At 36.7% G+C, this 24,616-nt stretch overlaps 1 protein-coding gene across 1 annotated transcript in view; it reads right to left on the reverse strand.

Annotated features, from left to right (window-relative positions):
- Positions 1-207: 207 nt before the first annotated feature.
- Positions 208-24,616, reverse strand: part of HGF (hepatocyte growth factor (hepapoietin A; scatter factor)) — a 50,228-nt gene continuing 25,819 nt past the window's right edge. Inside the window, exons 8-18 of the mRNA XM_009328360.1 lie at positions 18,526-18,700; positions 16,389-16,516; positions 14,803-14,905; positions 12,679-12,818; positions 10,690-10,728; positions 10,116-10,212; positions 7,321-7,395; positions 6,576-6,722; positions 5,770-5,876; positions 3,751-3,896; positions 208-1,324 (exon numbers count right to left, since the gene is read on the reverse strand). Of these exons, the coding sequence (XP_009326635.1) occupies positions 1,154-1,324; positions 3,751-3,896; positions 5,770-5,876; positions 6,576-6,722; positions 7,321-7,395; positions 10,116-10,212; positions 10,690-10,728; positions 12,679-12,818; positions 14,803-14,905; positions 16,389-16,516; positions 18,526-18,700 (1,328 nt within the window). The 3' untranslated portion in view covers positions 208-1,153. The remainder of the gene's footprint in view (positions 1,325-3,750; positions 3,897-5,769; positions 5,877-6,575; positions 6,723-7,320; positions 7,396-10,115; positions 10,213-10,689; positions 10,729-12,678; positions 12,819-14,802; positions 14,906-16,388; positions 16,517-18,525; positions 18,701-24,616) is intronic.

Raw genomic sequence — 24,616 nt, forward strand, 5'->3', positions numbered from 1 at the left:
GATATTTTCCATATTACATACAAGATCATATCAATCTCTGCAATAATTTTATTACCCTGAAAGGAATTATACAAAGGATATAATTTTGTCCAAATCTAGGTAAGTTTTTATTAAAGATCTTAAGTCTCTGAAAAGGCTATTAATGTTTAACTTACTTTTCCCAGTATTAAGTCTCTCAGCCAGGTGCCAGATTCAACTATTCTTTTTCCTGCTGTAAATACAGAGTTACTTTCATGAAATAACTAGAATCAACTGAATTTTTAACACTTGTCTGTTGAGAAAGATTTGGGCATTTGATTGAAATTTCTTTTAATGGCCAAAGTCTGCCAGTAGCTAATCAGGATTAATTTTTCAAACTGTATGAAATACTCTCTTTAGCATTGTAAATTCACAGTTATTTCTAGGACTAACTTTAAACAAATGAGTAATAGTTTGCTCACCAATCCGCTTCTATGTCTCTTCCCTCATCCAAAAGGGTTTTTGAGATATCTATTAGGGGTTCACATACACACTGAAAGGACCAAGTGCAGAACTAGAGTCTATAAGCACGGTGTAAAAGGAAGTGATATTGACTTCTGTGAGAACTCTGCTTGTGGCAGGCTTGTCAACATCCATCAATAATGAAAATATTAATTTCTAAAGAGATTATTTTTAATGAAATATTGAAATCTTTGACCTCTTATAAGCAGGGAAGAGAAATATGATCATATATGCTGTCCTTGACATATGCATATATCTCTCAGTAGGTCTTTTGTCATATATGAAGAGAAATATATGGCTCATAGAAAGAATAAGATGTGTTAAATAAAACTATAATTTGTTTCTCCTTCCAAGATAATCTGAAGAGCAGCATAAAAGAGGTCATATGATCTATTTCCACAAAACCATTTATCATCCAGTAATAATATCGTTGCAAAATTGTTTACCCATTCAAGTATCTTCAGGAGATATGTCACCATACTTGCATATACTGTAAGTCACTCCAACATTTATAACACAACACTGATAGACAAAAACACTAAAAACACCCATAAATATTAAAAGAAGCTCTACAAACTTGACTATCAAGTAGTTAAAAAACTGTTGATCTTTACATTACACATTAATTCCATGTTGTCCAAAATCTTTCTTTGAATGGAAGTTGTTGAGTTTTTCAGGGTTTTCTGTAGGTCATCATAATCTTGTGTATCCACCGGGAGTAATATGAGACCCGAACAAAAATCCCAGGACGATTTCGAATGGCACATCCGCGGCCAGGAACAATGACACCAACTACTATCTTCAGCCTGTTTTGTTCACAGACCAAGGGACCACCATAATCTCGCTAGGAAAAAATAAACATAAACAATGTCACTTCTCAAAATGCTTCAAGACACAGCTCCCACCTGTCTCCCCCTAACTGATTTCTTTTGGGGATTACCTAGCTCAATGAACAGGCAATAGAGTTATTCTTGCCATAGGACAAAAAACAGCTTCCAATATGTTTTTCACAACCAGAACTTATGCGAACCAATGTCAAGGTTGGCCTTTGACCTTTGGTTGCTTCCTATAGAAATTAAACTCTATGATCCATCTTTACATGCATTTACAAATTTCTTTACTGAAAGAGTGGTTAAACATTGGAACAGGCTGCCCAGGGAAGTGGTTGAGTCCCCATCCCTGGAGGTATTTAAAAGACGTGTAGATGAGGCACTTAGGGACATGGCTTAGTGGGCATGGTGGTGTTGGGTTGACGGTTGGACTCGGTGATCTTAAAGGTCTTTTCCAGCCTTAATGATTCTATTCTGTTTTATTCTATGTGACTCTAGTGGCTTCAGACTACCAGATCTCACTGTCCTCTTCCAGCTACCTGCAAGCATAACATCTGTTTATGTGCACGTAAACCAGATGAGCGGAAAGTGAGTTGACTGAAAAACATCTTTGTTGTGATCACAGGCTTTGCATCAAAGACTACTGACAGAGCCAGTTTAATATCCTTCTGTCAGTCAATCATGTTGCAAGGCTCCAGGATGAGAATCTAAGTGTACTAATAGGTGGGGGGTGGGGGGGAACATGTCAAACATAATAAAAGGTAATATTTTGTAGACATAATTTTGAGACATAACTTGTTAAAATACTCTTTTTCATTATTCTGAGTGAATGAGACATTTATGCACCAGCACATGCATTCAGTGAAAATTTTGAGTATGACCAACTCAGATTGGGGTCTTATTTAGCACTAAAACATATCCAGTTTAAATTAGATTGAAACAGTAATTTAGACACATTCACATAGATTTGGGACTTGAACATAGATACTGCAGTTTTTACACAGGCAAACTCTATACTGAACCTAGCAAACTGGCTGCAAAACTAGACAGTAAATGTTCATATCGGATAGTGAGACATTGTTTCAAACAATAAAAGCTGACAATTAGCATTGTATTCTCTCTGGATCACCAGAGAAACAACAATGGTTGACCTTTGTTTGGTTTGGTTTTTTTTTTTCTGTCTAACGGCCGATTAGTTCCCACATGAACAATGAACTATGTCAGTACCATCAGAGCGGCTCATAAAACACTTTCAGGAGTGGAGTTTCACCTGCCAACCTGATTTTGTTTCTCTGCCTGTTCTCTGCTGAGGAAAGTAGCTTCAAAGGGGAACTCAGGGAGCAGGAAACCATACAGCGATTAAGACTGATTGCTAAAATTAATTCAGTCCATTTCTTCTTGTGGGGGAAAACAAAAAGTGCAGGATCCCCAGCAGACTTCCATGCAGATGTTTCATTTATAAGCCTTGACGTGTCTAAGAGCTCATTTATGATTAAATATTTGCTTTTGAAGAAAATACTTTGCAATAACAAAACAATCCTTTGGAATATTAATAATAAATGGAAGAGGCCTCAGCCTGGTGAAGACCTCGTTTCCCCATGATTTGGTAGTACCCCTGAGTAGGGAAAATTTCACTGCTTGGTTAACATCAGTATTAGGAAATCATCTATTCTACTCCAGATATTAAATGCATAATAACATTCATGACTGCCCTCCTTCTAGACATCATCTCATCAGGCAGATTTTCCACACAAAAAATATCTTCCTGTAATAAATGATTTACAGCACTTCTCCTCAGATATCTTTTCTCCATCATCAAAACTAGTCCCAAGCAAAACAACTGTATCAAACTGTACTTTCACTGAAATTGTTCTCCTGTCCTCACTGATACGTTGCTCAGGCTTGATTATGGAGACCAAATGCTCCAGCCTTCTGACTAATACTGAACCTCAGTACATTTTTTACTCTTTCTCTTTCTTTCATAACTTTATCAACTCTGTTGAGCAGTGACTTTGTATTTTGCATGCAAGTCCTCATCTAAGTAAGTAGTTAAATTTGTTCCAGCCTTTGCTTTCTACTCAATCAAAATATACTGCTGTTTTTAGCACACAGTTCACTTTAGACCTTATTATACAGAACACAAATTTATCTCAGTCTAGAAAAGTGTTTAGTCACATGAGTATATTTAACATTCATGTAAATCCTTTACTAGTGTGGCAGTACAGTGAAATTGAAGCAAAGGAACACCTTCCTGCACTTTGGCAGAAAATAGATCACTAGAAACACAAATCATTTTTCAATGCAAAAGATTAAAATAATTTTTTTGTGTACAAATTTAATACAGAGAGAGTAATTATGAAAAACTCTAGTAAATTATTTCTGGGAAAGAAATAGCCAGGTTGATAACTCCTAAGAATGTATTAGGAAATGCAGTATTTACCTCACAAGGCCCAGCACCGATGGTTTCAGCCACAGCACAGATTTCTGACTCATTCACAGTGATCTTCCCTTTGAGATATTGGTTGCATTTCTCATTTCCCAAAATAAACAGGTTTGCTACCCGGAGAAGGCCATCATAGTTAATTACTAGGATTGAAAAGAAAATGAGAACTTTATTCTATTTTAGGGAAAAAAAAAAAAAGAAGATGCAGTCTGGATAAACTTATTCATGTCACTTCAGTTACTGTATTTTCTCCCCAGTACTCACATTTTTGTCCAGCCTCACTGTTATCATGCATTTGTCTTTTGGATTTCTTATATTTGCTACAAATGAGATTTGCAAGAAATTTGTTTGGCACGCGTGTCTGTTCAGTTCTCTGAGAATATCTGGAGAAGTTTTTTGTATTAGAAGAAAGCGCGAGGTAACTGGCTTTACTCTACAGTCCACCACCAGCTTGCCCTGTCACGTCACAGAAGTCAGAAAAAGTGAGCCTCAGAATGTTGTCACTCCCATCAGTGGAGCGAGGATTTTGCTCCCTGCCTTAAACACCAGTTAATGTGTAACAGTGCCTGCCATGGCCTAGGGAAGGACGTGTGCTTGAAAAATACTGTAGCAGAGTAGGGTTTTTCTCGTTCTGTGCTGGCTTAGCTACACTGAATGACTGTGCCTGCAAGGGCAGAGCCACGGCTTTGTGCAATCTCCATTCACCAGTGTGGTCAGGAAGCAGGAGCCCTGTGGAGCTTGCTCTTGTTCTACATGTCAAAAGACAAGCCTGTACAAGCTGCAAAGATAAATAAAGGGCCTGGACCTACCTGTTCCCTGCACAGCCATCAAAAGAAAATGCCAAGCTTGCCCTTTACTGAATTGTTATCCTGCTTTCTTGAATACAAAAGTGGATGTTACACTTCTTCCTTCCCTGACTAGGATGCTGTGAGGATTATATTTAGTAATGCATAATATATAGCACAAAGTCCTTGGATGACAGATGTTATGTATTTACTGTATTACGTAGTTCCACAACATTGCAAATACCTTATCAAATCTCTTAAGCTAAGCTTTCCCCTGATGCTGCACCGTGCTCCAGCCTGACTTCCCTGTCCCCCAGACAGCCGTTTCCCCCAGAGGACGGCTAACATAGCCATGCTGGGAACATCAAAGGCAGTCATCTGGGAGAGGGCTGGTACAGATCATTGCCACCCACAAAGAAATGCGGAGTAATGGTTACAAGGAAGAGAGCCTCAGAATTACAGTGTAGTTTCTGCTCTGCTTCCAGGACAGCGTGAGTATGTTGCTGCTGCTTACTCAGGGTCTGTGGCAAAATGACATTTGAGCACAGTAATTATTGGACTAATTATTGTCAACTGGCAGCTATTAACTTTATCATCAACACATAATTAGACAGATATAGTATTTACCAGACTAAATAAATGTCTGTTCTCCCACATATTTGTATTTACTTCACACAAAAACTGTGTTTAATAAACATTAGTAAGGTTGCAAAGTCAAGTACTCAAAAGTTAGGAAATGCCAGACTTCAGGCTGCCTGTGCATCCTTCGTTCACTGTCTTTGTGTATGTTAATTATGTCTTTGATTACATGATTCTGTATTAGTTTTTCCACAGGGCAGTTTGCTTTGGGATACAGAAAGAGACTGCTCAAGTAGATGAATAGGAATTTTTCAAAAAAGGGTTAGAACTCTGCAAAACAATTCTGCCAGATTTTTTAAACATGTAGAACAATATTTTTCTCTAGTTCATTCTTTGAAATGTTTAAATCATTTTGCCTGTCACTGAAACAAAAACAAAAAAAAGAGGATGGCTACTAGAAAATATTTCATATTAAATGTTCTCAGATAAAATGCTCAAAGATTTACAAAATTAGAAAAAAACTGAAACTGCATTTTATAACAAAAACTGTTGGACAACCGAGGCATCAGGCGATACCAGAAGCCTCACCTATAATGACAAAAGGAAGTAAGCTGTCAATGTATTCATTTAGTTTTTAAAAATAATTTCTTACATCCAGTGTATCCCCATCCATAAACACTGCAACTGGTCTTCTCTGGAATGGTACATCCAGAAATGGGCAATCGGATTATTTCTACAAAATTTGTCAATATGGCAGGTCTGAAAAGAGAAAACAAATAATAGATATAATGGATTTTACTTAACCTTCTAAAACGTATCTTAAGAATGATGTTGAATCTATTATAGACCACAGCAATTAAAAACTGTGCCAATTCTTTTCCTTTCTTTTCCATCTTTGAAGAATATGATGGATTCTCTTCTACCTATTTTTCGTGCTACAGCTGTTAACTGTCAAAAGATTTCTTGAAATGCTGTCACCATTTTTATGCTATTTAACTTGGGGTTTCATCTTAAAAGTAAGTAATGATGGCATTTCATTTGAATATATAGTTTTGCTAATATAGAGAAAGTTTGAAAGCTCATATATACACAAGGATCTCAGTTACAATCTGGTGCTTATTCTTTAAATTAAAACCATATACTAGTCAATGTGTTTTGGGTTGTTGTTTTTTTTAAAAAAAAAACCTCAACCAAATAAACCTCCCAACAAACCTAAACTTGGGTTATCAGGAAAAAAAAGGAGGCATGATTTTTCCGAAGTAACATCTGTTTTCTGAGTAAGGTAGATGAACCTGCATTTCTGCATATATCAAGTAAAATTTACAATTGGAACATTTACCCCATGGAGACATCATCTGCAGCATCAGAGATAGTAGAGAACTGAATTTTAAAATCTTATTTAGGAAGACTTTCATTTATCGTTTAGAAATCCTGGAATTGGCAATAATAACTACTAACCTGCTAAGTTTCAGTAAGACCAAATCTGACCCTGCAGGGCCGTATACCAGCTGGGAGATATTCAGAATTTGTCTATGCTTCTCCTCTCCCTTTCCTTTGATATTATGGACTCCAAGCCAGGCTTTGTAGTCTTTCAAATCTTTGTACCTAAATGAGGCAAAGTTGGTTAGGATTTTGCTGAGTATATAATAAAATAATTCAAAAAACTCTGCTTAATATGATTATGCTAGAAGATCTTAACTAATACTCTTCACCAGAAATGGGTTTATGCAGCCAACTGCTATTCCAAAGTCAACATGCTCAGATGTAAGTTTCTGGTCTGAAGCCACTACATAATTTTATCTTTAACTGTTACTAAAATCTAATTTTTTTTTTTCCTAATAGTATCCAAACATTTAGATCCTTGGACAGTATGAACCTTTGAACTTGTTGAGATTTACCCAAGTTTTCTATTTTATTCTGTCCAGTTAAGCAGAAGCATGAGATTATTTTCATAAAGAGGCAATTGTCTAACCATTACACTTGGAAAACATATTTATACTTCTATGTAAAATAGCCAGAGCTCTTTTAGATTAACAACAATAATAGCAGAAGATATCAAGGTCCCACAGGACTTTTACATCAGAAAAGCAGTGCTAAAGCCAAACAGAAGGGAAAATTTTGCATTTAAGTTGAAGAAATGTTGTGCTGATAAGTTCCCGAAAATAGATGTATTTCAATATTGCAAAGCTACAGACTACTGTACCGAGAAGGGAAACACTGCCTTGCTGTTAGAACCCACTCTTCCTTTATCAAAGTACCTCCACAGATATGCTTATTCCTGGGGAAAAAAAATTAAGAAAAAGAAAATAAACAAACAAATAAATAAAAGTAATAGTGTTAGTTTCTACATAGTTAAAAACTTTAAAGGATACTTTTGCTCCCCACATATGTTTGCTGGTGAAACGTGGCTGACTGACAGCCTGCAAAAACATGTCTCTGCCCCTTTGCTCTACAGTTTCAACACTTATAGTAGCATGACTTTGCAGAGTTTTATTCCAATGTGTATAAACCAGGAGGAAAGAGAAATTCAGTTACTCTGTTCATTTAGTAGTTTCTAAGTTAAATTTATAGTAAGACACATAATTAAAAAAAAAAAAAAAAAAAAGGCAAGTTAATTCTTTGTAATAGGAACTGGACTGAAACACTCAAGCAAGTCCCCAAACTGCCACCAGATGTAAACAACATTTGGTCATTATTCATGTAGGTATTATTCAAAGCTTTGACCTCAAGGTGGAGAGTTCCTATTTGATTACCAGCTCTATGAGATTTCTGTCCCCACATACTTCAGTTGGAAACAATCTGCAATGTATGACATCCTACATGTGATTATAGAAAACCTACAGCATAATATATCAAGTAAAATTAAAGCAATTAAGCATGACAGTTCTTTCAAAAATAAAGATGACTGTGGAATGCAGATTAATTAGTTTCCTTCTTTGTGCCTCCAAAATCACATTTCTTTTCTGCAGCTTTTTGGAAAGTGAACCAGAATTGTCAGCAATTTGGGAAAAGCTTAAAATCTCACAATTTATAAATTCAAATCACACAAATGTTCAAAGCTTTGCAAAGAACTGCTGGAAGGAGCCCAGACTATATGGAGTTCAAAGACAGCAGAATAACACAGATGCTTGCCTCCTTTTTTTATTTTTTTTTAATTGTATTTTGGTTGAGGAACAAAATATCTAGTCCAAAAGGCTGGATGCTTCTTAAAATATAGATTCTGCCCAGTTTTATCATAAAAATGTCACAATCAGGAGCATAAACATGTTCTTGCATATTATGTTTGTATCACTAATTATCAAAAGGAATTTACAAGATCGCATCCTCTGCTTTTGAAGATTGAGTAGTACACATAGGAAAGTTAAACTTATTATTTGAATGTGGCACAAAGCCAGAGCTGATTCCATGAAATAGATGAAATTCATTCAAATATACTTAAATATACTCAATAACAGAATTTGAATCTGTTATATATTTTAGTATATAAGAAAATATGTCATTGATTAATTTAACATTTAGAAGTGGACCTTGGTTGCCAAATATGAATACCAGTTTCTAAGTATCACTAAGACTTTACCATTCAGATATGGCAATTCCATTTTGAGGTGTACAGTTAGTTTTTTGCAGAAAGTCCTGAAGTCATTAAGATTTTGTTTCAGAGAAGATTCTATTTGCTTCCTTGGTAACAGTACAAAATAAAACTACATTTTTGTGCCCACATGTAGTACTTAAAAATATATTTTGCTGCTGGAGTATCCCAGGAATCCCTTTTTCATAAAAGAATCTGAAATCATTTAAGCACTCATCTGCTTAATGGAATTTTGTTGCATAGCAGAAAATCCAGGTTCAACTACTTTAACATTAGCTATTTAAATTTTAGGCACCCAGATGTAATTCACCTCACCTGTCTAAAAGTTCCTCAAACATCAAGGCTGCTTTAAAAATAGTGGAAAGGTAAACCTTTCCAGAGGGTGATTCAGCCCACCTATCTGGTTACTTAGTCTAGGAATAGAGTGGTGTTCCTCTAAAAATATCTTTCTGGACCATCGGTTAGGCTTCCAGAAAGGTCTAGTTCTGACTGGAGCTCATGAGATGCAAAGATTAGCAAGGATGGGAAGGACCCCTAGTATTTCTCTAGCAACGAAGCAGAGTAGAAAATCGGCTTTTTATCTTTTCCTTTATGCCAATTTTTCATTTAAGACCTACTTTACAACATGGTTTTGAAAGAGATGATGAATCATAAGCTGATAGAAGTGAGCTGTACTTCAGTCTGTACCAGCAGACAAAAAAGACTTTTTTTTTTTCATGATAGAAGATACAGGGCTGATGCATGAGATACATCTCCTGTTATGCATTAATGACTCACACTTCCAGCTGATGAGTTATGAACCAGAGTAATGAACGTAGGAAACGGTAATTCTGTGTTCTGGCTTTTACACAGTAGCAAAGTAAGATCTGACATAATGTAATACACATTTCCAGCTGTAAATGTTAGGATCTTGTTTTACAGAATGAAAAGGATTTCCCTATAGCTCCTACTTATTTTTTTAATACAGAATACATTTCAATTGATATGAGCAGAAAGCTAAACATGACACTGGTATCAATCCAACACTTCACAACTAAATGCACTGCTGTTAAAATTAAAATACAGATATGAAACTCAATTTTTTTTGTAACAGCCTCTAAAATAAACAGTTTAATGTTGGATGCTAAGCCAATGTTATGAAAAGGTCTGCAGTAGCTAATTGAAAGAGCAGAACAATACGAATGCTTTACAAGCTCATATGTGTAAGTTAGTGATAATGAAAATATTTATATTTCACTGACGGAGTGAATACTATGGAATCACCTGATATTCCAGGAATGCTTATTTTCTGCTTTTACAGAATTTAACTGCAATCTAGAAGTATTCTTATTGTGGTCAACATTTTCTACAGTTCCAAAAAAAAAATATCCTAGTAGATATATTGTCTTTCTAATCAAAGTGATAGTTACCTGTATGTCAAACTAACCACCCATCCTTCGTTAGTTTGTGTTGGGATTCCGTTTACAACTCTCAAATGTTTTGTTGAGGCACAAGGAATGACAGTATCTGAAAGCAGGTCCAGAGATCACATTTTACTAAAAACAGCGGTAGGAAACCTGTACAGTTGCACATAAGGACCACAAGAAGGTCAATATTTATTACGGATTAATTTTCCTGCACTAATGACATGTATTTCTAAAGCATCAAAACTACTTCAGTGAAGCTGGGTCAGTCTATATAAATATTCATAGGGAATATAAAATACATATATTTAAATAGGTTTTTCAGAGATTTACATAGTTATAAAGCAAACATTGAAAATCATTACCATATCTCACCACTGGCAAGACAGGACAGTGAGAATAGATAAAGGAGTATAATAAAGCTATTCTATATTTTCCTCCTGTAAAAGCAATATTTCCCAAGCTGTATGGTTTTTTGTATCTTTAACTGATCTTTCTCTTGTTTCCCGGTCGGAAAGAAATGGCCAGTCTTATAGGATACAATACATGCACTGCACAGTACATCTGCAAACTTACTTACCATCCAAGCTGGTTGTAGTAGGAGTTGTATCACCTTCACCTAGACAGACACATAAGATAGCCATAATACAAAATTAAAACACATCTGAAAACTGAGTGGAGTAAAAAAAACCCAGCAAATGGCATATTGTTAATTTTAATAGTTCACAAAGTTTTAAACTTCAATGATTTCTTTAATACTTTGCAAAAGCACAATTTAGTAAGGATTAACAAGAAGGCAGAATTTCATTCCAATAGAATGAAATAAGAATTAAACATTTTGCAACAGGAGTTTCAAGCATTTTTCTTCTTGGCTGAATCCCAAATACATCAGGCTATCTATCATGTTCAATTTACATGTTTCATTTGAACAAGCAAATGCTGAAAAATGAAGTTGTGACTTTTCTATAAGCTTTCAGGAACTATAGAAGTCATGTGATTAAATCCAAATCAGATTTAATGAAAATTTCTAATTTCCTTAAAAACCTTTGTAACTTCAAAAGTCATTTTATGTTGCTATCAGTAAAAACTTATCCTTATCAAAACATGTTTCCCAAAATCTGATTTGGTTCTTCCATCTAGTCCAGGTCAAAATACAGTTACAACAAGGTTGCTTAAACTTGGTTCAAAATTTTTGCCTTCCGTGACCCAGCACTATGAACTAGAGGTACAGGGGTAGCTATTGAAAATTTGCACAGGCAAAATTTAAGCAGTCTCATCCAACTAGCTTTCCATCGTTAGGCAAATATATATATATTAAAAAAGGTATACAGTTATATACATAGTTAAATTTCCATGTGTATGTATACACATATGCATATGTGTATGTGTATGTATATGTGTGTGTGTGTGTGTATGTATATATATAAATGTATATATAGTGCAGTTTGAAGAGACCAGTTAAAGGAACCAAGTAAGTACACTTGGGAACTGCCAGTGTTTTGTCTGTACTGGTTAAGCTGGTTATCAGCACCTGAATGAGCTACTGCTAGTTTAATAGTAGTCCATACAAGTTACAACTGTAAAACAGACATATTCCAGCTCTGGAGTTTGATTCCAGAAATCATAATACTCACCATTGCCATATACCCTACAAATGTTTGCTGTGCATATTTCCTTAGGAATTCACCTGAGACTTCAAATATCACCTCTTGGAGACGCTGCAGTTCAGACTATGAGGAAATGCAGCAGATTGCTGCTAGGAATGAATGTAACATTACTCTTAACCTCTAGAGATCACAGGCATGCATTCAAAAGCCTGATTTAGCATTTAAATGTTCTCCCAGGATATACAGCCCAGTGATTTAGAAATAAGAATTGAAGAGAAAAATTTAAAACATAAATGTGAATTGCACATTTTTCGGCATAAATCTATCTTTTTCCACTTAGCATTAGTTTATTACTGAATTCCCTAGGATTTTTAATCCTGTTTATTTAAGCTATTTAGATTTTAACATGCAACTTTGGAGGAGTGATGTTCCTCATTCTTGCCAGTTGTTAAATCATCCCATAGACATCCGAAAACAGAATCTAATCTATATAGCACATATACACTTCAACATATATATAATGAGTTATCCTGACTTTACAAACAAACACAGATCACATAAAGAGACTATGAAGTTTGTAGCGCAGAAGATAACTGTCCCTGGGTTTCTTGCGGCCACAGCCAGCATTCTGACCGCTAGACAATTCTTTGTCTCCATCCAGCCCTCATTCAATAGCTAGATCTGTTGGAAAACGTTTGACCATGTGTAATAGCCCTTTTATGCTCCTGCTGCATAAATAAGCCTTGAAATGTCCAAGCTGGTCAAGGAAAAGGACCCCTTGTTCGTATATTGCACAAGCAGCTTCTGTCCATTCCTTCTCAGTCATGCACAATTGATTTTTGATAGAATTACACATTTTCTGCTGCCACAAGTGACAACAGAAATGTATGCATACACATGTGACACCATGGCTTCACTGGGACTGCACAGTTGACAATGCCTGAGGCATACCAAGTACTCACATCGAGAAATAGGGCAGTAATCCCAGGGAACGAGAGGATCATCTGTGTAACACCAGGGACCATGAAAATCATCATCTGGATTGCGGCAATAGTTTTTCTTCAGTTTACTAACATCTGGTTCTCTGAATATTTGTATATGCCTACAGGGAAAAAAAATTCAAAGTGCTGAAAAGCTTTATACTATAGCCCAAATTTTCAAAGGTTAAATGTTGCTTTGCTCCACATTGTAATATTAGCTGATTGAGAAGCCTACAGGTCAGGGTTTAGGGCTGGTTGAAATCAAAGGGAAGACGAGACCCAAACATTTGCTGGATCTGGGTCCAAGTTTCCTCTGGTTGGTATTTTAAGCACTGTGTCCACAGGATAGCTGGGAGGTTTCTAGATCTCCTGCTGGAGCTAAAATCCCTGGATACCCTGAGGAGGCGTCTTTACACGGATCAGAAGAGCATCTGTGTTGCCCTCAGCAAATCTGCAAGCCTCTCTGGGAGCACAGGTACATTCTCCCTGCAGATTAACAGCACAAGGGAGCACTGAATCTGCAAAGAAAGCTGAATATCGGGCAAAGGAAAGACAAATGCAAGAAAGTTAGCCAGACTGAGCAGCAGGCGAGGAGAAGGATGAATGGCTCAGACAAACTGCAGTGATAGGTCACCTAAGTTGCAAACCTACCTGAGGCACTTTAAAGGTGAAAGTTTGGGGTGGCAATCTGAAGCAAAGTTGTTTATTTCTGGCTTGTCAGACAGAAGCATACAGGCTCCCTAAGTTACAGCTGCACTGCCCTTTTAGTTCATAACCAACCATGCATGCTGCTTCTAGCACACCCATAACCAGAGTAACTGCTGAAGTGAGACAGATAACTCCCCAAAGAAGTTCCCAGAAGGAAGATTTGTGGGAGTTAGAGAAAGGCTGATCTGTGCTCAAGATTATATGAATGCAGCTGCATCAAGCATCCAGTTGGTTCAAGCTGTCTCATTCACAGATAATTAAAGACTTATCAGAGCTGTCAGAAGTCATGAACTTAAATGTCTGCCTCACTTACATGGACAGGACACTGGAATATGCATGCTGTCTCTGACCCTGTGTCATATAGTCCAGTTGGTGATTCCAGACAGTGCCACTGAAGTCTGCCTTTTGCAATACAGCTTCCCCAAAGGCTGACTTACTGACTTACATGCCTTCACCTGACTGACCATCAAGTCAGCAGCAGAAATCAGGGACAGCCAAATTCCAGAGGGCAATGGTTGATATGTTAGGTGCTATGACTGTGGTGATCATGAGCACTAACTCAGGAACAATTACCAAAAGTAATATAGACATAATCACATCGACTTCAGAAACTGAAGGAAAATGAAAGGAAAACTGTTTCCATCTGGGCCACTGATGTGTGTAATATCTCACACGTAGCAAAATTTTTTATGAATCTCCGTCTTTGTGCAGTACCTGGAAGTCATTGTTTTTGTCACTCCTGAGATTTATTAATCTACTGTTCTGAACCAGCAGGGACAACGCTGAGGATCCTGGCATGATTGAAAAAGTCTTGGAAACTCACAACTTCTTTTGTACTTACTGCTGATTCATTTTTACTTTAAGAAATAAATTAAAGTAACTTGCCATATTCGCTACTTGAATATGAAACCAAAGTAATGATAAATAAGAGAAGTTGCAAGTCTCTTTAATGGCATTTGATGTCAGTGTCATTAGATTGTAAACTCAAGATTCAATTTCAGGCTGCAAGGAACCTTACGTGGTTTCAAGTCCAACCTCCTGCTTGAAGCAGCACGAGCTATGAGATCAGATTGATGAGATAACCATTTCCTGCTTTATTCCTGCTATCCTCTCATAGAACAAAACTTTCAAGGACAAAGATGGGGTAAACCAGGCCAGTAAACTAAACACTAAGAAACATCCCAAAGCCTGCAATTAGTGGTTAGCCTGAACAAAGACATGTTGTGTAATGTATTTAAACACCGAAAGAAAAAAAAAAAAGGAAGAAAAAAAAACCCTAAAGCTCCAGGGCATAAGGGGACATTTTAAAATCACTGCAGAAGAAAAAGAGATGCCATCTGGAGGCAGTATTTACTCAGAACTCACTGAACCATTTCTTTCTGTTTCGTATGTACACACCTACGTAAGTCTTCAATATTCTTGTCCCATGTGGCGCAATTTAGCCCAAATCTTGTCTTGGATAGATTCCCCATGTAACTCTTGCCATTGCCACGATAACAATCTGAATAAGAATGTTGAGACAAAAAGAAGTGGAGGGTGATTGTGCAACATTGAAAAGAAAACTCTTCCTTTCCATCAGTAATCCAAGTAATTAAAGACAAGTGTTATATTTAGCAAACACTATACAATATAAATCAGACAACTGTATAAATCAAATCAGAAAGAAAATGGGAGAAAGTTTTCAAATTTAGATACATAATGTCCTGCTTGAGGCCTTCATTCTCAACACAGTAACATTTTAAAATTTGTCTTACTTAGATAAACTGGGAAAATTTCTTTCATAAATAGTTTATGGTTAATTTAGAAGAGTCACACAGAACATTCTAAAAGTTGACAGGAACTGTTTTATATGAAACAAAGCAAAAGTGCCCCCTTAATCCTCCCTCCTCAAAAAACAGGCACTCTTAGCCTATTTGAAACAACTTACCTTCGTGTAGATTCTGGATACTGGCAACAGTATATAATTCTAGACTTAAGTTCTACTTTGGCAAATCAAAAAATCAACATGACTTTAATTTTAATGTAATTCAAAAACTTGCCTGTTCACTCCAGCAGAAGTCATGTTTAATTCATAAGCTTTTATCACAAGCTTTTTTGAGACTTTTCAAGAGGATTGTTTAAAATGATAACTACTATAAAGACTTTTTGTATAAAGCATTTCATTTCATATTCCACAGTATTTTTACTTTTTGATAATTGATACTTTATAAAAAACACAGAGTGAAAGTCAAAGTTTAATCCTTTCTCTGACAGAACTCTTGCAACTGCAACTCTTTCAAATTTTAAGAGAAAAAATGGCTAAAATTTAAAGATGGAGATCTTAATGCAGCCTGATGTAGGGTCATAGGTCTGAGGTCTTAGCCTCAGTTTATGCTATGATTCACATCAGTTCTCAGGATGCAGTAATACTCCTTAGAGTAATACCAAGACCTCATGGGAAAAACAACATTTGCCTGAAGACTCAGAGTGGACTTTACAGACAGAGGTAACAGCTTGAAGCTAAGAGGTTATATGGGAAGTCCCATGTTTTTTTTTTCAGCTCAACTCCTTTTAGACAAAGGGTATATGGAAAAAATAAATTTAAAAAATCACTTTTGGTGGTCTCATATGCAATTATAAAAAGGCTGTGAACCAAGGAAATCATCTCAGCTCTGGAAAAAGCCTTTCAAACTAAGAAAGGTAAGACAGTGGAGGAGATCTCCAGCTAATATAAAACGGCACGCAGATTCTCCTTGTCTAAAAATCAGATCCAATAGCAAATCTTTGCTGCAGCTTTCCCTGCTGGAACTGAAACATGAACTGAGAAACGAATGTCATTTACACCATGATGAATCCCAAGTATGCAAATAAAGCCAAAGCGGAACTACACAGGTGTAATACAGATGTACTGAGACCAACTTCTCCACTTTTCAGGCCTGCCTATCTGTCGTTTGGAACAGTACAGCATTCACTTAAAACCACGTTATCACCCTTCTCTCTGTTACCTTGTTCATTTGATACATCACACTTAGGAATCTGGGAGCAATAACCAATACGGATGTTTGGGTCAGTGGTAAAACACCAGGGTGATTCAGATCCATCTGGATTTCGGCAGTAGTTCTCCCTCAAATCCCTATGAAAATAAATATGTTAGCTCACAGCAGGGATAACCTAAAACCGCTGATGCATTCTATTGCTTTTTATTATGAATTAGCAATAATATAGGCTCCTTAAGGTCTGTATGTTACTTGATCAGTGTCAAGTGCAAGGAGATGAGGAACCAGTAAGAACACAGTGTCCAGACAAATATAGTAATTGTAATAAAAATATGGTTATGGGAATTCATTTTCAGTGGACCTATGTTTTGATGAGATATAAGATTTCATTTGAAGATTAACAATATTTTCAAGATAGCTTATTTTTATTCAGGATTCTCCATCAAAATTTGCATGCAAGATGACATTGGATACACCTGCAATCCATTACAAGGGTTTTTAAATACAAACATTTCCAAAGTGCTTAAAATTCCCTGTACTTTGAATGGTTCTGTTGAGTTTAGAGAAAGAGAGTCTTGTAGACTGTCAGTGATTCATTTAAGAAACTGAATCTTGGAATATAAAAAAAAGTATGTGGAAATTCTATACAGCTGTTACCTTTAAAGTAAAAGTTAGTCACAAGGGAACATCTTTAAATGTCTCTCGCAGCTTGCATGAAATAGTCAAACCTCTTAAATGTAAGTTTTATTTTCCCATCTCCTGACAGTTGTTGCCATGTTCTGTGCATCTCCATATTTCACTCTATTTCTCCATCTGCAGCACTTACTGATAATAGACTATGGAAAGAATGGGCCTAATGCTGTAATTCTTACTCATGTGAGTTTTGAACAGCCATACCAGTGGTTCTGTTGATTTTACTCAAGCTATTGGCTTTTACAGATCCCCCCCCCAGCCACGGCGCTCTCAAGCATCAGCTGAATAAGCAGTCCTAATATTGTTAGCCCCTCTACATTGCTAGGAACATTGTTAAAACCACACGAGGGCCTAATCCTGCAGCAGCGTTCCATAGGTACAGTGCAAATTGGTTTAAGTGGTGGTTTGTCTGAGAAAAACCTGTGGGATCAGGCTCAAGCACTAACTTCCAGGTAAATTCAAGATGGTCCTAAGATTGACAGAGGAGGCTCAGGATCGGTCCCATTTTCCATTACAATGATAATTGTTACATTTTCAGTAGATGTGTTACAATGCACAGTATTTGATCAATAAACTGAACAATAGCAGTGAAAGGATTAAGACAACCTAACTGTTTTGCTCAAACAAGCTGTTGTTAGAGAGATAATCCAAACTCAGACTGGAATCTTTTCTTTACCTTGAAAGATCCACATTATTAAATTCCAGCACAAGCCCAGACTGTTATTTAGCCATCAGTAAAGACATTTAGTACAAACTAGGCTTTGGGTCCATGCTGGTCAGCTAGGTTTCCTTTACACTTAGTGAAAAAAGGACTGAAAGAGCATGATTAAGGTAACTGCCTAAAATAAGTAGATTATTCAAATCCTGGGAGTTTATGAACTGTACAGAAAGGTTAGATGACCGGTGGTCCTTCAGGTAAATGCAGTCCTATTCATGCAAATACATTTAGTCATGAGACAGGAAAAGGTTTAAAAAGATGGAAAATAAAGGAAGTGTTGTCAAATATTATAAATGTCAAGTATTGCCAAGGAGATTACACTTAGGTAATATTTAGGACATATTAAGTTAAAGTCAGTAACCAAACTGTGAACAAATACTTACCTCCATGAAAGAAAAACAGTAATAATGTACCAGCACTATTGGGATTCAGGTCCCAGTCTGGAAAACATCCATACACTTCACAATCAATTAAATTGGTGAACACATGCTTGAAGAAAAAGTTCATAAAAAACCTGACAGTTTCACACAAGTTTATCTAGAATTAATATTTTGAGATCTGAAGAACTGATTTTCCCATGTTCAAATGGTTTTCAGCATCAGCAAGTAGAGTGAATGCATCAGGTCGCAGAGCAGGGACAGGAATCCTATGGTCTGCTTTGGTGGCATGAATTTCTAAACATTTGAAAACTAAGCTCTTTTCCCACTGCAGTAATACCCACATGTCTCTACTCACTTGCACTTGAAGTTCTCAGGAGTGATGTTGTGCTGGTGAGGAAACTGGGAGTCCCACCGCTGGCACTGGATTCCACTCCATATGGTGTTGACTGTGCCACGGTAACCCTCACCCTGTCCCTGAATGCATGTTGACGTCTCAGCTGCTGCCTCCGTGCTGTTCACGATGCTTTCATCTGCAGACCCAAAGAAGAAGTGCTGTTTCATTTTCTTAAGACTAAGCCTGGCTCAGGATATCAGGTTTGAACTCCACGTTGTAGTTCAAATCATGGTAACTGGAGTTCTTTGGTAAAATTGCCAATCTGATGTCTTTTACAGAATAATTTTCTCCTCTTCATATTCACAACATCCATGAAATCAAAATAGGTGTTAGACCTTACGCTAGTTTATCCACTTGCAGGCAAAGAATCTGCAACATTTAAGAGCTTTTGTTTAGCAAGACACCTGGCCTATGCTATATCATTGAAGGTCAGGAGATATTCTTGCTTACTCTTTCCAGTTCAGCAAATATTTTCTCATTCGCTTAGCTTTACAAAACTGAGTGACCACCCATGTGTGCGCTTTAAACATGTTAATACATGTTTGCAGGATTAAAACCCAATTGGTTTTCTCCAAAGAATCCCCAGAATATCAAGTCACAGGAAAAACGATGCAGATTGAAAAAAAGAAAAGATAAATCCTATTATAAAGTAATGTGCTAAATCCTCCTTGAAGCTTCTCTTTTTATGCCTCATATAGTTAGAGAAAAAAAAAAAAAAAAAAAAGAAAAGCCCAGCTTTTGGAAATCAAAGATCAGTATTCTCTACAGAGAAACAAATTTTTTAAAAACTAACAAATTGATCAGACTCAAGATCTTTTACAGATGTTGATATAATCTGTATTCACCCTGGTGTGGGCTGTCTTGAACTAAATTCAGAAAAACAGTGGTTTTTGAAATGACTCATTCACATAACTTGAAAGTCTCTTTGTATTTCTTATGCAATTTTCATAATTGCAAATTAATGGCACAGATATTGCATCAGATATATACAAAGTAGTACAAAACTAACTACACTACAGTAAAAGCAACGCTTCGACAATGTCCCAAAAAGCTCCCAACATAATATTTTTGTAAGTAACTGCCCATCTGTTGATAATTGTTATTGTTCACAAGACTAATTTTATTAATTACCTTAAAAGTATTAGTTGCCAGCAATAAGTATGTTAATAAAGTTTTAAAATTAGTTTTCTTCAAAAAGTCCAGTGATTAGAACAATATTTGTGTGTTACTCATAATATAGTTCATTCCTGGTAACTTGAGCCAGTTCTATAAACTTGCAGAGAATATGGATCTTAAGGAAACCAAATGTCATAACAGATGGGTTTGGCTGATTTGCTGTCTAATCTTCTACGTTAAAGAGCACTTCCCTGTCAGATGATAACATCAAGTTGTGCAGTTGAATTATACATTTCTCCATGCTGGAGAGAATTTCCCTTTTTCTCTTCATCTGGTTGATGTTTTTACATCAATGTTTCACGGTCAAATTAATTTCCTGTCCTTCCTTCCCAAGGCATTTTGTCTGCAAAGGTTGTTCTGTTTCAATGGGATTGTGAGTTCCAAGCTCGTTCCAAAGTCAAAAGGACATGGCACTGCAAGTACCACAAGCAACCTTCTGCAGGCTGACAAATGCACCCTTTCTAGTGGATTCATCAAACAGGTTTGCAGCTAGTAACTATATTTTTAGTCATTATTACTCACTTTTTAAACAATTGGACAACAAAAAGACAAATTCATACATCTAATAGAAATACATAGCTGCATATTTCAGTTTTCCGTCGTAACTAATATATGAAAACAAATTGGAATTATATTCTAAAATAGCTCCTAAGCTGATTAGACTGAACATTGTTGTGCAACATTCAAATACATATTAGTCTTTAAAAAAAAAAAAATGCAATGCTTTTGTTAAAAATGAAAGAGATGTGGTGTATAATTTGGAAAAAAAAATAAAGTTACCTACTATGATAAATTTCAGCATACATATGGCATCCTGGCTGCATAATATTTCCTAAGTAAACTGAAAAATTACAACTATATAACTCTAGCAAAAAGTCTTAAATAATAGTAATAATGCATAAAAATTCAACCTAATACAAGCTATTACAAAGACCTTATTTATACACAAGGAGTGACTGTTTCAACTGTAATGAACTGTATTGTACATCTACTCTGTACTCAGTCATACTAGTGAAAAAGTAATTAGGTTGGTGTTTATGTATCATTGTGTGGGTTGTTTTTTTAAAATGACATGCCTGAAATGAAACAACTAATGCACCGATTGATTTAAGGCCATAGAGTCATTTTGTAGAGCATTCCTTCTTATACATCTTATACATCTACAGATGTATACGTCTGTGTACATCTGTATACATCTACAGCTCATCGCTAAACCTTACACTGTGTGTCTGGACAGTGACCTCTATCTGTAGATCAGATTTTACAACGATTTGTCCATGTCAAAATATCCTATTTAAAGGAATCAGACAAACTTAACTTTCACATTGTCATGAATACTTGCACAGCCAAGCCACTACTGGAAAGACTTACATTATAATAGCTAAGAGAGAAATTATTTCAAAATCTGCAATGTGTGATGGATTATCTGCTACTACTACTTTGTGGCAGCTCTTAATAAGAATTCTAGCGATGAAGAGGATCACTAAAATATTTTTATATGAATTAGTAAAGCAATTCTATCATTCCCAAAGGTCCACAGAACTCTCACCAAACTCTTCTTGCTATACCACCTGCATTTCCTACAAATGTCTAATTTTCAAACATGAAAAATGAGACACCAAAATATTTCTGAAATTTAATTCTGAAATTCTGAGGGCTTGTGCCCTCAGAAACAACCTCTCCCATTCTGGCTCTTGAGTCTCACAGAAAGCTCAAAAATTATCAAAAAAGGCTCAAGAAATCATTCAGCTGGTGATTTCCACAAACAGGCACGATGAGAACAGTCTCCCTGTTCACATTAATGAAAGGTGGGCTGGATGCGCACAAGGACATGCAAAAGCTTGAAGAGCAGTGCCTGCCTCACCAGGCATTACAGATGTGCTCTGCAGACTATAAGGCAGTTGCCAAACTTTAAGAAGTGCCCAGGTTGTCCAAGCCTACAACTTAAATAGTCTTCTCCATTCAGTACTGGTCTTGTTCCTGAGGCTAATTAATCTTGTCACCCACATAGCCAATTATCTAAAGTTTAATAACGCTGAGCATGAACATTAGATGTGCAGAGCACTGGTGAAAGAGTCCTGAGACCACACTCACCAGTTCTCTTACAAGGTGGAAACAAGATCAAGCTAAAAATCAGTAAGGCTGAATTCCCATCCTTATCCTAGCAATTTGTCTAAAATATAAATTAAGACCTGCAACTTCAAGGGTTTGTTCCAATGAGAGAGACATTATGATAAGTTAGAAGATGAGTTTAAAATCAATAAGTAATCTTTACTATGCAGGCAGGTACTTTAATTTCATATTAGAAGTACCTTTTTTTTTTTTTGTTCCAGTTCATCTTTTATAGTTCCGAACTGAGATAAAAAGTACTGTTAAAGGAAGATCACCTGTTAGTAGTATTTCCATCTTCACATGTTCACTCTGAAGTCCTCAACCAAAGTGCAATAATGCAGGTTTCCTTTTTTCCATAAACCCCTCCCTATTTTGATACTTCAAAATACATAACTTTATTAGTAAGGGCCAGCTCATGCGTTCATAGATGCATAAGTAAAGAGATGAAACATTTTCCAGAGCTTCATGTGTAAAGCCACAGATAATCTTCTCAGTTCTGGTTCTCACAGTAATGCCAGCATGAGGGAATCAGCAGGGGCCTTGAGTCATTCTACAGCTGAAGTAACCAGTTAGAATACTATCTCTGTCTTTAATCCCAATGACCCAGAAGAAAATCCTGCACAAAATTTAGGTCAATGGTGAAACTCCTACTGACTTAAAAGAAGGTAGGGATTTTGCTGGAGTACACATGTTCTTTCATGGTAATACTGTCTATGTATTTTTGGAAAAAGACATAGTTGGAAAAGAAGCAGAGTCCTAAATTACCTCATCAGGAAAATTCCTACTTTTGCTTATACTGTTGCAATGTCTTTCCTAGTGTGTTAGTCAACAAAAGGAAAATGTGCCCTGATTTGTAACAATGATTTTAAAAAGTAGATTTTAAAAGATAAGAGGTGCCTAACCCAGTAAAGAAAGTGTTCTAAACACAGCAAAGTCCTCATTAAACACGATCCATGCAATTCTGCAAATGTCAGTAAGAAACTTGAGTGACGTTATGGGGAGAAGCTGCTCATGCTCTGTTATACTGCCTCCAGGCATCCCTACCTCAAGCAATATGATCTACAGTTCTGGGCAGTATGATAGTGGCAGTTCTTTTCTTTCCACGTGTTTTCTTCAACATACTATCTCACAGTACATGAAACATGGAAAAAAAACCCCACTGATTTCTAGTGTTTGGGGTTTTTTTCAGTAAAAACATATGAGAAAGTGAAGAAATAAATTAGACCCAAGCTCAAGAATCACAGTACTGAAGAACTCATTGTCACCTAAAACCTGCACACCTACAGTTCATTTGTCCTTGAGCACAGACAGATCTTTCCAGGTTGTTCCAATATCTAGAACTAGGCTTTAAATCCAAACAATTTTTAGTTTAAATCCATTAAAAAAAATAAATCTGGATCTCTGCAGGTTCAGAGCTCTTAAATCTCACTTTCAAAACTATATTAGAAATGATGAAAAGGTTCTGAGAAGGATCCTCTTTGAGGAAATGTAGATTAAGCTGTTGCATACACAACGAATGCTGGACCTCTGCTATGCTTTCGGGTGAAGCAAGGTGGAAGGTAACACTTTAGCAACTACTAAACATCAGTCTCTTTTCACTGCCTTTTTTCTATAAACATCTTTACCTTACATAAATATTAAGCTTAAACTGACTGGCTGTCGTGGTTTAACCTCAGTCGGCAACTAAGCACCACGCAGCCACTCACTCACTCCACCCACCCCAATGGGATGGGGGAGACAATTGGAAGAGCACAAGTAAGAAAAACTCGTGGGTTGAGATAAAAACAGTTTAATAATTGAAATAAAATAATAATAATAATAATAATAATAATTACAATACACAAAACAAGTGATGCACAATGCAGTTGCTCACCACCCACTGACCGATGCCCAGCCAGTCCCCGAGCAGCAGCCCCCCTGGCCAGCTTCCCCCAGTTTATGTACTGAGCATGACGTCACATGGTATGGAATGTCCCTTTGGCCAGTTGGGGTCAGCTGTCCTGGCTGTGCCCCCTCCCAGCTTCTGGTGCACCTCCAGCCTTCTCAGTCGGCAGAGCACAGGAAGCTAAAAAGTCCTTGACTTAGTGTAAGAACTACTTAGCAACAACTAAAACATCAGTGTGTTATCAACATTGTTCTCACCCTAAATCCAAAACACAGCACTGTACCAGCTACTAGGAAGGAAATTAACTCTATCCCTGCTGAAACCAGGACACTGACACTTTTATTTTTTTACATACTATGATTCAACAAATAACTCTTTAACCAGAACTTCACATTCAAATGGGTAGTTGAAATCTCTGCTTCTAAAGAATGAGTAATCTAATATTGGTGATTCTTTGCCTTCCCAAAAGTTGTAGGCACACTGCAACAGTTCATTTTACACCTAGATTCTCAATTTTGCTGTTTCATTATTTGCTCTTTCCTATCAAACCCAGACTCTTATTGAATTGTCTCAGGGCTTTTCGGGCTCCAGTCCCCCCTTCCTATTGCCTATAAGTACTGACAGCAAAGGCTAAATCCACGGTAAAATCAGCTGGGTTGGTTGGAAATCAGGTAGGTAACAACCAAACACTGTCCTTACCATAATCATTCCATATAGCTCTGCAGCTCTCAAATTACTGACATATGTAGCTTCATTTCTGGGCCTCAGCACCTCTCTCGTAGCCCTATAGCTCATCCACAGAAGGGCAGCTATCCTTTTTTCTTTTTTTAAAAAGCAGTATCAGCTCCCCACTCCTGTCTTCCTGTAGTCCATGTCCTC

Source organism: Pygoscelis adeliae, unplaced genomic scaffold (genome assembly GCF_000699105.1).
Source record: "Pygoscelis adeliae isolate BGI_AS28 unplaced genomic scaffold, ASM69910v1 Scaffold267, whole genome shotgun sequence".
NCBI lineage: Eukaryota > Metazoa > Chordata > Aves > Sphenisciformes > Spheniscidae > Pygoscelis > Pygoscelis adeliae.